This window comes from Sus scrofa, chromosome 1 (assembly GCF_054392235.1).
Source record: "Sus scrofa isolate SSC_HxYL_T2T_F1_AM1 chromosome 1, Sscrofa_HxYL_maternal_Yorkshire_Landrace_v2.0, whole genome shotgun sequence".
NCBI classification, from domain to species: Eukaryota; Metazoa; Chordata; class Mammalia; order Artiodactyla; family Suidae; genus Sus; species Sus scrofa.
In genome coordinates this window covers 128,260,790-128,277,440 of record NC_139383.1, presented here as the reverse complement: position 1 = coordinate 128,277,440, position 16,651 = coordinate 128,260,790, and the positions used below count along the sequence as shown (strand labels likewise).

Below are 16,651 nucleotides of genomic sequence, written 5' to 3'. Positions count from 1 at the left end.
GACATGCAGAATTCTTTTACCTGAACAATTAATGATGTCTGGGCTTTGAGGGTGTCCAGACATCACACTTCCCAGTCTTTCTCTTGGCCCCCTTTCAGGGAAGCTTCCAGTCACGAGAGGACCTGAATGACTTATGACCCCAAACAATCTAACTTCCATTCTATCAAAAAAACAAACAAAGGAAAAACAAAACACATTATTTGAAGTTTGGGAATAAACAAGCATACAAGGAGAAGAGTGAGATATCTTTTCAGGTGAATTTTGCTAAAGAATTGAGAAATGATGGATGGACAAATGGCACGGGTCTGCTCTGTTGAGTGTGGTAGGTTAAGAAACCTGAGCCATAAATTAATGCTAAACTACACAAGAATGGAAGCATTTTATGTGTCAAAGCAGAAGCAATAAAAAAATCAGTCCTACATTATGTAATAACACGTATTGCTTGTGAGAAGCTGAGTTTGTCCATTAGGATTTCTAAAAAGCAAAGGTTGTGAGTTAAACAGTCAAGTAAAAAAATTGCTTTTCAGGCTCTGATTTGTGCATCTGTTAATGAGAAAATATATCTCTAGGCCCTGAAATTGCATAATGGGTGCAAATTCAATGCTGGTATGAAACTTATCTTTGGTGTTAGCAAATAGGATCACTGGTTATTTTTTCAAAAAATCATTATGGTAGGAATATTAAATCGTAGTAATAGTTTTTGAGACTGTGTCTACACAGTACCAAAATAATTGGTTGAAAATATAAGTCACAGTTGGATCACTCTGCTGGGGCTATACAGGAAATACAAAGCAAAAGATATGGTTGTCTAGATTCAACTTTTGTTTTTCCTGGGGTATTGAATTTGGTAAGATTGTGTGTAGACACAGCTTGAATTTCCCTGCATTTAAAATTCTCATGTTTCAAATAAGTAAGGCTTTCCTCCCTCCTAAATTATCAATACATTATATAGTTGTACTTCAGCCCCCTCCTTTCCTGGAGAGAGAGAGAAAAAGTTCATCAGTTTTTTCCTTCTCGTTTATGTCATTGACAAGATTACACTTTTAGCAAATCTCGAAGGGTGGCCATTTAAATGGTCTCTTTTAATAGCTGAACTATAATTGTGCCATATTTAGAAGGGAAAATTTAAAGCTGGAATTTGGGGTGAGATGAAAAGAAATACTAAGACAAAATATATCAAGGCAAATGCCCATTTCATCAAACGAGGAGTAGGTCTTGGTTTCCTTTTCTCATTCCACAGCAGACATGAAGGAGACAGGTGGTTTGCCAGGTTAGCCTGATCTTCCCAGATGCCTGCCTCTTTGAGTCCTGGACAGGATGCTGAGATTTGATCCTAAGGAGTTAGGTCTTGTGTCAAAATAGTTTAATTTTTTCTCTAGCATTTTAAGGAATCTCAACAAACAACTTATTGTTGAGATACCATTGAATTTTAGATTTCTAGTTAGGTGTGGTGATGAAGTGTACCCAGTTCTTTACCTACTAGTACAAAAGGCATCCACCTACATGAGTTACAGTTCAATTGAATCCAGAGAGAATTTTTCTGGGAATCAAGTTATTCACTTGGGTACTATCAGTACAACCATATTATTTTTTTTTTTTGCCTTGATTTCTAGAGCCCTGGTTAAATGATTTGGAAAAGTAGAAATTTAAAATTTTCATTTGGAAGTTCAGGTCTAGTTTTTATCTGTCCCTTTCAGCGAGTGGAATTATAGAATTTCCAGCTTAATGTAGTAGCAAGAAAGAATGTAGTATGCTTTGGAGGCTATGCTTAGTAAAATAAATAGCTTAATACCTATGGAACCCAAGGCTGGTCTGTCTTTCTGTCTGTCTGTCTTTCTTTCTTTCCTTTTTTTGCCTTTTAGGGCCCCACCCACAGCATAAGAAGGTTCCCAGGGTAGCGGTCGAATTGGAGCTGTAGCCACCAGCCTACACCACAGCCCAGCAACGTGGGGATCTGAGCCGCATCTGCAACCTACACCACAGCTCAAGGCAATGCCAGATCCTTAACCCACTGAGTGAAGCCAGGGATCAAACCCATAACCTCTTGGTTCCTAGTTGGATTTGTTTCCGCTGCACCATGACAGGAACTCCCCAAGGTCTTGTTTTCCACTAGAACTCTTGCTTTTTCTAAGCAGTTCTACAATTTCTCGGTTACACCTGCTATTTTTATTCATGTCCATGTTACAAAATGTCTAGGATTGGCAATTAAATCAGTTTGATTGTATTTTCAAGATGATTATAAATACTGGATAGTTCATTTTAATAATAATGTTGGTCTGCTTATTTTGTGTATTTATATTTTAAAGAGGTATTTGGTGTCAAATGCTCAAAGTAAATATAAGTCAAATTAACCTCAGTAGGAGGTCCTTTATTCAGTGGCCTTTAACTCAAAATCATGACTTTGAACACATTTTCTAATTTGGTTAACTGTCCTGTTAAATTTAGTTTTCTAAGTTTACAAATGAGTCCTGCTTTGGGAGAATCCCCAGGTTTTCTCAGCTATGAACAGATTATGAAATTATGTCTACATGTCTACTTAAGTGACATTTATGTGTCCCAAAAGGGAGTGTGCCATCTGGATGAACATGTATCCTGCATGGACCTCTCCGTTGTGATATTAATTGCTTCCCTGAAGCTACATTCTTTCTTGCCAGTTCTGAAAACTAATATTTCAAATGCTTCAAGAGTCATAAATAATAGTTGTGATTCTACGTGGCATGTGGATTACAGCTAGATCAGTTCATATGTATAACTTTACATAGTATCTTGTGTAAAAATAGCTTTGGTTATTAAAATCATTGCAATAAAATACCTGCACTATAATATTAAGTGTGTTCTTTGGTACCTAGATGATTTTCTTTTTTCATGGATGGACTCTTGTTTCATTTCTTACAAAATATCTGAACATTCCTTAACAAACAAAGAGAATGCACTGGTTTAGGTGTCATTCAAATTTCTTTGCTGGGTTTGAATCTGCATTTAGGTTGCAGACCTGGCAGGTTCAAACGCTAGGCTAGACGAGCAAAATCACACTCCTAATCCAATGAACTCAGACAACCCCACACTATGCTGGTTGCACTCCTACAGCACAACCCTTCCTGAAGACCAGCCCTGCCTAAGTTCCTAACCACTGGTGGTGGTGGTGGTGGTGGTGGTGGTGGTGGTGGTGGTGGTGTGTGTGTGGGTGGGTGTATATGTATATTCACGCACAGACCCATACACAGTACAGAGACACCATAACACCTTCATGGCGCGGTGGAACAGATGAGAACGTCTGATCTTAAAGATGTCCACTCAATGGCTCAAAATCACTATGCTCCAAACCACGAAACAGCCAAGCACAGCGAGGATGATCATGGACTGAAGGTGTACGATCCAGTGGTGTTTTCCCGCTCATAATTTTTCTTGCCAAGTCATCGCCTGGCCGAAGTGTGTGTCTCCGAACAAAGTCAGAATGCAGTGAGCTAAGTCTTTGGTTTCTTTGGACTATAAATAACACTTTTTTTTTTTCTTCAAATATTTCTAAGTATAAACCTGCTATCTTGAGGTCCTGGTCTTTAAAAATTTTTTTCTTTATTTAAAGCTTTTCCACCGAGGTTTCAGTTTGTGGTTATTCCTTCATGCTTTGGTACAAGTGCTTGATGAAGAAGATGAGTTGCCTGAATTGGAGCTGCCCTCGTCCTGCCACTTGTCCAGACTCCTCCTCCTCGCATTCATGAAGAAGTTGCTGACGGTGCTCAGCTCCAACCCCAGCTGCTGGGAAATGGTGATTTGCAATTCTTTGGATGGACGTTTATTTTCCTTGAATATTGCATGTAGAGTTCGACGCTGGACATCTGTGAAGACCAACCTGGGCTTTTTGGGGGTGTTGCCTCTATCCTTCCCATGTTCTTGCTCTTTCCTTTTGCATGCTGTAAAGAAACACAGAGGGTGTTAGAACAGGATGCCTGGTAGAATTGAGAATAGAAAGGCACAGCCCATAAAACTGACAGGCCTTCCCCATGGCCACTTTCTGTTTGCTGACCTCTGTTTTTAGCACCATCATGGGCTGGGAAGGAAGCCTAACAAAAGCCTGGAGAATGAGGAGGAGGTGGGGTTCTGAGTCCTGGCTTGGGTCCTCTCCTTGACAAATATGGGAATTTTGCTTTGGTAAATCAATTAACCTACCATCTGGGTTTCAGAGTCCTCATCTTCAGAATGCTAGATTCTAGCTAAATGAACTTATTGGTTTTGTTGTTGTTGTTGTTGTCATCTTTTTAGGGCCACACTTGTGGCATATGGAGGTTCTCAGGCTAGCAGTCCAATCAGAGCTGTAGCTGCCCTCCTACGCCACTGACACAGCAACGCCAGATCCGAGCCACGTCTGCGACCTACACCACAGCTCGTGGCAATGCCAGCGAGGCCAGGGATCGAACCTACATCCTCATTGTTACTAGTCAGATTCGTTTCCAGTGAGCCATGCCAGGAACTCCTAAATGAACTTATTGTTTGAATTTTTGTATCACTATCTACAAAGTGGAAATAAGAGTAGCTACCTTGCTGGGTTGTGGTAAGTCTGTATGAAATAGTACATGTAAACATTGATATTAACTGGAATGCTTTACAAATGAAAAGTCAGAGTTCCCATAGTGGCTCAGTGGTTAACGAGTCCGACTAGGAACCATGAGGTTGAGGGTTTGATCCCTGGCCTCGCTCAGTGGGTTAAGGATCCGGCATTGCTGTGAGCTGTGGTGTAGGTTGCAGATGCAGCTCAGATCCAACTGTGGCTCTGGTGTAGTCTGGCAGCTACAGCTCCGATTAGACCCCTAGCCTTGGAATTTACATATGCTGCAGGTGTGGCCCCAGCAAAGAAAAAAAAAAAATTGCAAATGAAAAGTTCTATCACCTAGAAGAGGTTGTAGTGCTCCAAGAATTTATGGTCTGCTGCTGGTAGAATACTATGAGCCCAACTGAGTGTCTGGAAACCAAATAAAAAGGAATTGTATTTTTCCCCTAATGATCTTTTTTTTTGTCTCCTGGGGAACTCTGTATCTATAAGATAACTCTGTATGGAGTGTCCTGCTATGCACTTCAAAAGGCCTTCCACTGGTTCTTTGGAGGAACCAGGACTTATGGAGCTGTGGTGAAACCTGGTTCCTCCCACTTGGACTAAACCTGTCACGTTAGCCGTGTTCACCTTCGGAGTCTCCCTCTGCCTCCTTTTTCTTCTTCACGAAAGTCTTGCTCTCGAAGTCCCCCTCTTCCCTTTCATCTCCCACTGAGAGGGTGCATTCCCTGCACATGGCTTTTGGTCTGTATCATGATGCTGCCTCCTGGCTGCTAGAGCTCTTCCCAGGCTGGCCCTTCCGTCTCCAGGGTTTGCTGCAGGATCAGGGCCTCCTCATCTCAGATGCTGGACTCCTCTTTCTAGCCTAATGTGTCTCACTGGCTTCCATCTGCCAAAGGAGGGTTGAATTGCTAACTTCTCCCTCCTCTCTCCTTCACTGTCCCCTCCATTGGTGAATCCCTGCAGCCATCCCCAAATAAGCAGGCAACTCAAGTAAAAACAGTGCTCTGGTTATACTAATTCAATGGTAAGACAAGGCTCCTGGGCCCTAATTCCAGTCAGACTTCTGCCCTCCACCGCCCCGGGTAGTTGTTCTGGAGCTGCCATTGCTATCTTCCCATCTGGCTGGATTTGCTCTGACAGGTACACCAGCTCCAGTGAAAGGCAGACAGGACATCTTTCTGGTGAAGGTAGGGACTGCTGCTCTTTCATATGGCCTCCAGCTGGCTGCCCTGCCTGTTGCTATCTCCTGCTCCCCCTCCTGTCCTTTGGTATTGCAGCTTCTCAATTCCTTTCCAGATGGTTCACCAGCTCTGGCTAGAAGCAGCCTCTATGCTCTCCCCAGGTAGCGCCGCTCTTCTGCTTGCCACTGCCTTTCATTCCTAGTTGCTCCACAACTTGGATTCCTGAGTTCCCCTAAAGAATTTTGGTGCCCATTAGCACAAATTAGCTCAGCAATCAGAGCAGCTAAAGAGCCAATGGGTAAAGGCTGAAGAAACCTCCAGCTTTCAGAATCCAATCTAGGGGTCTCCAAATTTTTTAAAACATGTGCTACTTAGTGAAACATGTTTTGAGTATTACACCCCTTTATATTATTTCTTTATAAATGATATGGATGTGTTATCATACTACTATATTACAAATGTTATAAAGCATAGGCAAAATATAGAAATTGTTAAAGGGGTAAAATACAATAAATAGACATAGAAATTCTCTTCTACAGGTGCATTAGCTTGCCCAAGCCCCAGCGTGCATTTACCTCACTCCAGGGACCACAGGTCCAAAATATTAGGAAATATAAGAATAGGAATTTAAGAATGGACACAAGGGGAGACCTCTGTCATAAGAGAGATTTTTAAGCCAGTCAGCTCTTCTGGTACATTTTATAACATCTTGTAGATCACTAGCTATGTCCTTTGCCCACCATGATGGACGGCGTCAACATAATGGGTAAGATTTATTAAACACCCAGGTCCCTCAGAGCACTGAGCTATACATACTGAACTAGATGAGAGTCCCTAAGTAGAGTCCCTCCCCCAGGGACTCATGGCCCTCACAGGGCGGCTAGATCAAATTAAAAAAAAATTCTGCTAGACTAAGTCTAGTTAGTTTGAGTCAGTCCATGTAGACACAGCTTTACATAATATTGATGCCCATGGCTGACTGATTCATTCAGTTACATTCAAAAATAAATATAACACGCTTTTTTCTTAAAGAGGTCAGTCTTAGGAGGTTACATAAGCAAATAAATGCAAAAATATAAAAAGAGCATACAGGATATTGGCTCTGCTTGAGGATGTTAAGAAAGGCGTCACAGAGGAGGGGCGCTGCTGCCAGGAGCTAAGTGTTGAGCAGGAGTTTGCTAGTGAGAGAAGTGGAAAAACTCGCTCCAGCAGGGGGAGCAGCATTCATGAAGGACTGATAAGTATGAGGAGATTGGGGGTGGGGCAAGAGTGCATGCAAGGAGGAAATCTGTGGGGGACAAGCCTTCACAGGTACAGATGAGATTTGTAGTTATGGTTTTGAGTAAGGGTGTTGTGTGATTAAATTTGGCATTAGAAAAAACCCTTTGGTGGTGGTGTAGGGGATGAATTGGAAAGCCCTAACCCTAACCCTAACCCTAACCCTAACCCTAACCCTAACCCTAACCCAGGGTTAGGGACAAGGATGCTGTGGTATTTCACCCTGACCTTCCACCCATCACCTGCCCTCAGGACTAAGGCACTCATTCTTGCACCCACCAGAGGAGGCTAGTGACTCTCAGGTGAGGTCCCTGGGAACTACCCTTGGTTTAAAGGGTATGCCACCCTGGGGTGGGGTGGAGGACTGGCTACATCTAGGAGCAGTGGATGGAGTAGAGGATGGGGGCATGGAGGGTAGAGGCTAAAGACAGTGGGAATATATTAGTTTAAGACTCCCCTGTCCCAACACATTGCATCAAGTTGGAATAACTCTGAAGGGTTATCCAGTTCCAGAGCACCCTATAGGATTGGTTGAGGCTGTTTTGCAACTATATCAAAGTTCATCATCTCTATCTACCTGGTCTTACTTCCTTCATGTCCCCCAACAGGGGTTAATCCCCATAGTTCTCCAGGATAACCTTCCTGCATGCCAGTCTCAGAAACTCAGAGTCTGTTTCTCAGAAAAATCTAAGCTAAGACAGAAAGCAGTTAGAAAACCAGCGTAATGAGGACCCTAAACTAGAAAATAGCAGTTGAAGATGGAAAATAGGGAGCAAATTTAAGAGCTTCTTGGAAGGGAGGATCAAGAGGAATTAATAACCATGACCTGGCTGGGAGGATAGAGTTCAGATCCTCTCTCAGGTTTCTGATTGGATAATAGTAATGGGGCCATTAGGGAATGCAGATGGAGAAGAGAGTTTTATGAGAGCAGTAATCACTTCTATGTGGGACAAATTGCATTTGAAGTGCTTGTTGGACATTCTGTTAAAGATCTCCAATAGGTGGTTGTCCAGCAGACAGCAGGATATATGGGGCCTGGAGCTCAGGGGAGAGGTCTGGGTTGGGAATATAGACTGGGAAGCCATTAGGACTCTAGATGGTAAATTACAAAGAATGCATACCTATGGAAAAATAAATAGCTGAGCATCAGGTGCAGACTTAACTTATTTATCATTCCAAAGGCAGAACTAAGGGAAATTACAAAGAGATACCCATTTTCTACCTAATCAGGATATTTAAATAACTTTATTGTGGTCCTTAGTATTTGGCAGGACTGGGTGAGCTGAAGCTACTCCAGAGCCAGCATTTCCCAAACCAAGAGACATGATATTGTCTCAAATAGGAGTTACTTGAAAAGATGATTTACAGGGTAAGTACATTTAGAAAAACCTACTCTGGAGTTCCACAGCAGAAACAAATCTGACTAGGGACTATGAGGTTTCTGGTTCGATCCCTGGCCTTGCTCAGTGGATTAAGGATCCAGCATTGCCGTGAGCTGTGGTTTAGGTCGCAGACATGGCTCAGATCTGGTGTTGCTGTGGCTCTGGTATAGGCTGGCAGCACCAGCTCCAATTAGACCCCTAGCCTGGAAACCTCCATATGCCACGGGTGCAGCCCTAGAAGGACAAAAGACAAAAAAGAAAAAAAAGAGAAAAACCTACTCTATATAACCTTCTCCTCAAAATGCATAATATGTGTTAGCACATAAATTTATGCTTCCCAAATTTATTTAATTCCAAAACCCATATGGTAGAGACTGTCTATTAATGTCTTGTATAATACTTCTGCTGGGGAAGTGCAGTTTAGAAGTTCCTGCCCTGAACTCTCAAGCATTGCAGACATCAAATGTTGAAACCTGGAAAGTGGGATTTTCCTGGAGCAAGGAGACTAGCCGACTCATCTGTCTCTTCAGGACATGCTTGGCATAGTGCCTGGCCATATGGGGAGCTCAGTACTTACATATTTACTAGATGGGGTGTCTATGACTAGATGTATCACTAGATGTGATCATTGGGTAACCTCAGCAAGGCAGCTAGCTGAAGCAACCCACACAAACAAAATTCCATGCTTCTGGAAGCTTGTACAGAATTATCATTGTGAGACCTGTTAAGAGAACATGAATGAGAGCGATGCTGTGGCATTTCCATGGAATCTATTTCAGGGTAGAGATTACTCACTATAAGGTTAGGAAACCACCAATTGGGTGTTGTAAGAATCCACACAAGTGTGCAAAATCGAGAGAGATTGAGTATGTAAGGGAGTAGGAGTGGAGACTGACAATAGGAACTGCTACATAGGAAACAGCATTGCATGTATTTTATGCAAAAGTTATACTTTTTGTGTGGATGTACGGTTTTTTGGTTGTTTTTTTTGTTTGTTTGTTTGTTTTTACAGCCGCACTTGCAGCATATGGAAGTTCCTGGGCTAGGGGCCGAACTGGAGCTGCAGCTGCCAACCTACACTACAATCAGGGCAACACCAGTTCTGAACCATGTCTGCGATGTACACTGCAGTTTTTGGCAACATTGGATCCTTAACCCATGGAGGGAGGCCAGGGATCAAACCTGCAACCTCATGGACACTATGTCAAGTTCTTAACTCACTGAGCCACAACGGGAACTCTAAGGTGTACAGTTTTCATAAAAAATATAGAGGTAGTTGGAGTTCCCGTCATGGCTCAGTGGTTAACGAATCTGACTAGGAACCATGAGGTTGCAGGTTCAATTCCTGGCCTTGTTCAGTGGGTTGAGGATCCGGCCTTGCCATGGGCTATGGCGTAGGTCGCAGACGCGGCTTGGATCCTGAGTTGCTGTGGCTCTGGTGTAGGCCAGATTGGACCCCTAGCCTGGAACCTCTATATGCTGTGGGTGCGGCCCCAGAAAGGACCGAAAAAAAAAAAAATACAGAGGTAGTTATCATAGAACTGGATTAAAAGGAAGAAGACTCAACTTGCATGTGAAGGGTAGTACTAAAGAGGAAGAAGACTTGTCATGAGTCACCCCCATGAAGGTGTGACGATACATTTGCAGGATGCAGTGGCAAAGTGTAGTGGGGCTGTCTCAAGTGATTTCGATCTTCTCTGGGAGTGAGGTCACCTATAGTCAGTACGACATGGGAAATGGAAGCAGGTATGGAAGACGGTAAAAGGCAAAGCACGATTTTGCGCACCACAAGAATGAAAGATTATAAAGAATTTTTTTTTAAAGACAATGCATGAGGATGTGGGTAAAAGGACAAGCTCTCATTTCGGGCAGGACTGGGGCCTTTGCTTTGTTCTCTATACTTGGCAATATAGAGCCAAGAGTATTAGAAGAAATATGAATTCTGCAGAATGTTGAAAGGCATTCCATGAACAATGAGTTGTGAGGTCAGGCAGTTTGGGACATGTTAACTAATGATTAAACAAACTTCTTTAATGCAGGACTTCTCAGAGCCTTTAATATGCTAATGTGCACTGATACTTTCTAGCTTATAGGATCTCCCAAACTTATTTGATTAAGCAACTCTTTATTCAGGGGATTTTCTCTCAGAAATGGCATTGCTTAGAAAAGCATCTCTCAAAATGAGGTTGCCAGACCCATCCTGGTCTATAAATTGGTATTGACCTGAAGCAAGTTCAGAAAATTGAGAATAAGCAACTAGAAAATATTATTGCAATTTGATATTGCTGCAACATTCTGTGAGTATTGTTCTAGTGATATATTTTTATTGTATTATCAAAACTATTGGTCCAGGACACATGGAAATTAGAAACAAAAAACTAGTCCTTTACCACATAGAATTCAAGAAGGCTTATTTTAGAAAACATTTTAGGAGTTCCCATTGTGTCCCAGCAGAAATGAATCCAACTAGGAACCATGAGGTTGCAGGTTCAATCCCCCAGTGGGTTAAGGATCTGGCTTTGACGTGGACTGTGGTGTAGGTTGCAGATGTGGCTCGGATCCTGCATTGCTGTGGCTGTGGCGTAAGCTGGTAGCTGTAGTAGCACTGATTGGACCCCTAGCCTGGGGACCTCCTTGTGCTGCTGGTGTGGCCCTAAAAAGGAAAAAAAAAAAAGAAGAAAAAAGAAAACATTTTATAAAATATGGATATAGCAACATCCTAGAATTAGCAGTCAGCTAAGCACTGGTCTATCAACTTATATCCATTCTCCTGATTTAATGACACAAAGGGCTGCCTATCGACCATGCAAAAGTCTGCCAAGAATTAGTCTACAAATAAACAGGCACAGACATGTGGGCCTGGGAGACATTTATAAGGCCAAATGGATGTATAATACAACTTCTTAGATGAACTTGGGCTCGCAGGACACAAGCTCAAGTCCCAGCTCTGTGGTCACTGACAGATGTGTGATCTTGGGCAAGTTCCTCACCTTCTGGAGCTTTAGTTTACTCATCTGAGAAAACAGAGAATAATAGCTTTCTCTCCTCACAGGATTATAATAAGTATTAAATAATAGAAGATATGTTGAAGTGATTGTTAAAACTATAAGCCCTTAAGAAATGATCCAGATGTTTGAAAATTAATTTTCTGATCCTTTCTTTCTTTTTTGGTCAAGGTGCAAGTATAAACATTGAATTTACACCACAAGCTCGAGGCTTTGCTCTATCTCTAGCTTGTGGTATAAACTTGGACACATCACTTGATCTCTTTGTCTGCATTCTTTCAATAAGCAGGCTGTGTTCTAAGGCCCCTGGGGGATTGAAAGCCCCGTGAGTCAATGAATACTCCCCTGCAGTGGCTCTTCTGGTTTCCAAAGTCTAATATTATCTCAGTTAAAAATTTTCCAGGGTATCCTTACTCTGTATTTTAGAATATATAGCCACTATGTTGACTCGTTCATAGCATCTTCTGCATCCTTACAGCTTCTCAAAAAAATCAGGTAATGGCTCTGCAGGGACACCAGCCAGATCTGCAAATAGTCCAGATCCATGTTTATCTGAATGAAGTGGATCAAATATAAATTCGCATTCTTCACAATTGCTCCAATCTTGTGAGTGTTAGAGATTAAAACAATAACAATAGCAGCAACCGAAGACCCGCCTAGGTCTTTGCATCATTAAAGAATAGGTACTTTATATTTTTACTAGTTTCTACTTTTTCATTAAAATTGTAGGAAAATTTCCTTAACTTGCTTCCTGAGTTTCTTGAAGCAATATTTGCCCCAGAGTGGGTTGCTTCACATAGAACAGATCGTGGATTAGAGGAGGGTGTCTTGTTGGGGGGCAGTAGTATTTGTTTTGGCATGTCCTTATGGAAAGTACACCAGGGGGGCTAGGTACAATGAAGGTGTACTAGATATTCCCAGTCTATGTGGAAGGAAGTTTCTGTAAAAAGCATTGCTCTAGTTGTCAGAAATTTGGGGTTTTGGATCTAGCTCTGTCATTAACTAGGTGAATGGCTGGGTTAAATCCCTTAACCAATCCTAGGTCCAGGTTCCTTAATTATATAATGAAGGGATTTGACTAAATAACTTATTGTCCCTTTTAGGCACTGCCCTACAACTTAATGTGTATAAAGAGCTTTCAACCTCACTCCAGGGGGAGAATGTACAGGTCAGGCAGCACTATTGGTTTCTACATCATAAACGGGCACCTGAAGAAGTGTGAGGGCTGAACTGTTCATTCTAGGTAGAGCTGGGCCCCCCCTCCAGGCCACACTCCCTCTTTTGTCAGAGTATTCCTGTGCCATCACCTCCATCTCGCTTCTGGCAGGTGCTGGGGAGAGAAGACCTTTGGAGCAGAGCACCTGCAGAGGAGTTGGGAAAGGGGTGAGCTTAGTAAACAATATTCCCAGGTAAGTTCAGAAAATTGAACTTTATAAATTGCAATCACAATTTGTAAAGGTCCTTTAGAAAATTCTAGCTTATTTTAGTTCCTCTAAAGAGGAATGTGGAGAAGTGTGTGTGTTTTGGGGAGGTGGCTGGCAGCAGAGACAGAGAAGTGAAAATCAGGGACTGGCACACTTCCAGGGAACCCACAGAATCTGCTAGAATAAGATAGGGATGGAGCCAGATGGATGGTAAGCCATAGGTCTGTCACTTTAGAAACCTTATTTAATTTTAGCAACAGCTCAGTGAGATATCACATTTAGTAGGAAATTTGGGAATTTAACCTGAGGAGAGGACAGTTTTGGTCTCAAAGTCAGAATAAAGTAGGTGGATGAGGAGTTCTCTGGTGGTTCAGCAGGTTAAGGATCCAGCATTGTCACCCCTGTGGCATGCGTTTAACTTTTGGCTTGGGAACTTCTGCATGCTGCAAGTGTGGCCAAAAAAACAAAAACAAACAAACAAAAAAAGGAAGCAGGATGAAAGGAATGCAGTCCTCTGAGGAAGGACCAGGTGTGGGTGATTCAAATTAGATTTATTTGGTGGTCTGACTCTAACAGAATGAGGAAGGAGACTGTATGCCTCACAGATTCAACAATCACACGTGGCTTTCACCCTGAGAGTCCTTACACTGAGGCCAGATTCTTTCTCCCTCCACACAACTGCCGGAGGGTCTGCTGTTCTGACGAGATTGCCCGGGAGCGGGGCCAGGAAGCAGTAAGGGGAAGGCTGGGATTCCAGGGCACAGTGAAACTGCCTTGTCATCTAAAGACTGTTGCATTTTAAAGGGCGCCTGATGGAGACCCAGTGTCTCCCGGTAAAGTCAGAGGCCAGTGTTGAGAACTGCAACCTGTAGGGCCTAGTGCCTGTGATGTCCCAAGTCATGCAGGGGAGGTCCAGCCTGGCTTTGAGAGAGGAAGGTCCAGGCAAATGCTGGGACCCTCCCTCAGCTCCTCTGCTGCTCCAGTGCCTCAGAGGCCGGTAGGGTACACTGAGAAGGCAAAAGCACACCCTGAGGTTCTAGCCTGACTCTTGACCAACTTGGCAGGGACATCCCTGCATATTCTGCTCAGGAGAGCCTGGGGCTTCAGGGGTAGAGGAAAAGGATGAAAAAACAGCTGGGCCAGGAGAGGCAAAACCATAGGGATGGAAAGTAGTTGGTGGTTGCCCATGACTGAGTAGGTAGTGGGGGAAATGGGGGTGACCGCTAATGGGTTTAGGGTTCCTTTTTAGGGGAGGAGATAAAAAGTTCTAAAATTGATTGTGGTGATGGCTACACAGCTCTGTGAGTATACTAAAAACCACTTATACACTTTTTTCTTTTTACAGCTGCACCTGCAGCATACGGAAGTGCCCACGCTAGGGGTCGAATCGGAGCTGCAGCTGCTGGCCTACGCCACAGCCATAGCAACACTAGATCTGAGCTGCAATTCCTGATCCTTAACCCACTGAGCGAAGCCAGGAGCTGAACCTTCATCCTCACGGACGCTATGTTGGGTTCTTAACCTGCTGAGCCACAATGGGAACTCCTACTTATACATTTTAAATAATAAAATATGTGTATGTAAATTATATGTTAATAAACATGTTCAAGAACAACATTGTGGGGCACACTTCCAGGGTAAGCCTCTACTCTCACTCCCCACTTGCCACTGAGAAGAAACCACCTCTGGACTGTGGACAGGAGAGGGTTGCTGTTCATGTCTGCTGAGCCCCCTCCTGACAGCTGGGGCTAGTTTTCAAAGTAAACTCTCCAAGACAGCACATGTATGTGGAGGAGAAAGCATGTGAATAAAACAGATTTCACTAAGACAAGAATAGGGGAACCATGGGAGTGAACACAGCAGGTCCCTGAGCCCATTTTACAGCCCAGGACCCACCCTGTGGTGATCAAAGAGCTGGTAGGTGGGCCTCCACAGCTTTAGGATTTCTCTTTTTTTTTGGCTGTGCCCACAGCATGAGAAAGTTCCTGGGCCAGGGATCGAATCCACGCCACAGCAGTGACAATGCCAGATTCTTAACCCATTGAGATACCAGGGAATTCCCACGGCTTCAGGATTAGAGCTCAAACTCCCAGAATGCTGGGTCATAATGTTACCTGCTTTGCCTTGAGTAATTTTGCTGTCCTATGCATATTTTTATAAGCCAGGCCTCCAGTTGTTGGAGGGATAAGGCAGCTTTCAAGTGACAAATTTAGAGGACATAGTACAAAGTATAATTTGAAAAGCAACTCCAGTGAGTTCTCACTGAGATAACCAAGGGTAGCCTTTACACAGGGAGGGTGCTCTGGCACTGATTGGGAACTATGATGCCCAGGAGAAGGGGGTGGGGCCGATACAAACTGTTGGGCACAACCTAGCTGTGTGATGTTTGTGGGTAGCTCAAGCACCTATGGAAAGTCTTCTGGGTACAGGCATGGAACACCTAGTAAAAACACAAAAAGAGCAGACATTCTAAGTCAAGAATGATGACTATAACTCATTCCTTTATCTTGCTTTAAGGTGGTTAAACACCTCCATTAAAACATCCCATGTGATCCCCACAGAACTCAGGTGGGGTAGAAATGGTTTTATGTCTTTTTCTATAGATAAAGGAATGTCAGAGAGGTTAGGTGACTTGCCTCATGGCACATAGCTGGTTAATTGGGGGACCTGCAACTTCACTATGTCTTGGAGGCAGCATGGTGGACACATCATGATTAAATAGGGGCATCTTGTGAGGGGAGCCTGGGGGAACCCACAGCCACGGTAAGTGGAACAGTTGGCCAGCCAGAACTGCCTGGCTATGGGCGAAAAGACCACAGTTGGCCCACACAGGAAAGTGGGCTGCCATGAAGTTGAGATGTAGGGAGTTAAGGCAGTGAAGGGGAGGGAAGACCCAGGCATCCCTGGGAGACAGACCAGAGTGAGTCTCATTTCAGTAGGGCTGCAGAGGAGCACTGGACTCTGTCTCCATGTGGATGTTGGCTTTGAGAGGAAGCTGAAGGAAACTGAGCCAACCCGAAGGAAAAGAAAGATGAGGAGCAGCTAAAGCAAGAGAGGTCTGCTCCATTAACCTCAGGCTGGAAAATTCACTCAAACCCCTCACCCCTCACCCCATTTACTTCTATAACTGAGCTGTCCAGAGCAGAAACATGCCTTCTCATACTCTGCTGCCTGGAGGCCTTCTAGAAACAGTGAATAAAATATTTACATCAACTTCTCTTCCCTAGGGAAAGCTCCATAGCTATAGCCAAAGAGGTAGGGTTATTGGACTTTGCGATCAAAGGAAGGATGGGCCTGGGAGGGATGGAGCCCCACACCTGTATCACCTAACAATGTCTTTCAACAACAATGGGAAGCAGGTGCTATTATATCTCTAGTTTATCAAAACTTTGAGGCTCAAAGGGATTGGCCCAAGGTCACCCGGCCTGTAAATGATGGAGCTGGGATCAGAGCCAGGGCAGGGCCTGGTGGTGGTGTGCTGCAGGTGACAGCGTAGGGGGGGTGATGGTGTGGAAGAGGTGATGGTGTGGAGGGGGTGGTGGTGTGGAGAAGGTGGTTCTTGGAGATTCTTCAGGCACAGACTGGAAGGACATCAGAGAAATCACACCAGCTTTCATGGTCCATGGCCCCTGAAACAGCTGTTTTCATGTGATTCTAGATTTAGTTCTTCTCCCCATAAGCTTTGTTCTCTCTCATTTCTTCTGTGTTCCCTCTGGTACATGCTGAACCTGAGATGGAAAGGTGATCTGAGAATCCTGTTGAATAAATGCATTTTCATACCCCTGTGATACTTGTATTATCTTCTCACTGGCTATTTATGCTCACATATACA

At 43.6% G+C, this 16,651-nt stretch overlaps 1 protein-coding gene across 3 annotated transcripts in view; it reads right to left on the bottom strand.

Annotated features, from left to right (window-relative positions):
• Nucleotides 1–1,817: 1,817 nt before the first annotated feature.
• ONECUT1 (one cut homeobox 1) overlaps nucleotides 1,818–16,651 on the bottom strand; it is a 38,751-nt gene continuing 23,917 nt past the window's right edge. For 2 of the 3 annotated variants that reach the window (XM_001928991.6, XM_085016970.1), the window contains one exon: nucleotides 1,818–3,911. In XM_001928991.6, coding sequence (XP_001929026.1) covers nucleotides 3,619–3,911 — 293 coding nt within the window. In that variant the 3' untranslated portion in view covers nucleotides 1,818–3,618. Of the gene's footprint in view, nucleotides 3,912–15,303; nucleotides 16,548–16,651 lie in introns of those variants that run through there. The other variant, XM_021095149.2, reaches the window with a different exon arrangement.